At 60.3% G+C, this 390-nt stretch overlaps 1 protein-coding gene across 1 annotated transcript in view; it reads right to left on the bottom strand.

Moving 5' to 3' along the window:
* The window catches only part of PARP3 (poly (ADP-ribose) polymerase family, member 3), a gene marked incomplete at its 5' end in the record, with an annotated part of 3,328 nt that extends 2,941 nt beyond the window's left edge, over positions 1 to 387 (bottom strand). Inside the window, one exon of the mRNA XM_010134703.1 lies at positions 245 to 387. Within this exon, the coding sequence (XP_010133005.1) occupies positions 245 to 387 (143 nt within the window). The remainder of the gene's footprint in view (positions 1 to 244) is intronic.
* Positions 388 to 390: the final 3 nt, after the last annotated feature.

Below are 390 nucleotides of genomic sequence, written 5' to 3'. Positions count from 1 at the left end.
CTCTGCTTTCCGTGACCGGTGCCACACAGAAGCCTGTGGTTCTCCCTTGGGACACCCTCCTGCTTCATCTCAACCCATTAGCCCCAAATCTCTGCCCCGAGACTGTTTCAGCTCCTCCTCAGACTCCTCCCAAAACCCACCCGTCCTGCTGACTCGCTCGGATGCCCTGGTGCCCAGTGGGTCAGGGGCAGGATGCAGGGACCGCCCCACTGTGGTGACAGCCCGGCTCGCCTGGCGCACTTACCCTAAGGGCAACCTCCACTTCCTGCTCAACCCCTGGCTGCACCTCGATGAGCGTGTACTTCCCCGGTCGGGCAATGAAGTTCTCCCTCGCTGCCCAGCTGTTCTGGGTCTTCTCTCGAAACTTCTTCTCAAATTCCTTCTTGGCAG

Source organism: Buceros rhinoceros, unplaced genomic scaffold (assembly GCF_000710305.1).
Source record: "Buceros rhinoceros silvestris isolate BGI_N320 unplaced genomic scaffold, ASM71030v1 scaffold22624, whole genome shotgun sequence".
In the NCBI taxonomy this organism is placed as follows: Eukaryota; Metazoa; Chordata; class Aves; order Bucerotiformes; family Bucerotidae; genus Buceros; species Buceros rhinoceros.
The sequence above is the reverse complement of the archived record's forward strand: the minus strand, read 5'-3'. Positions and strand labels throughout refer to the sequence as shown.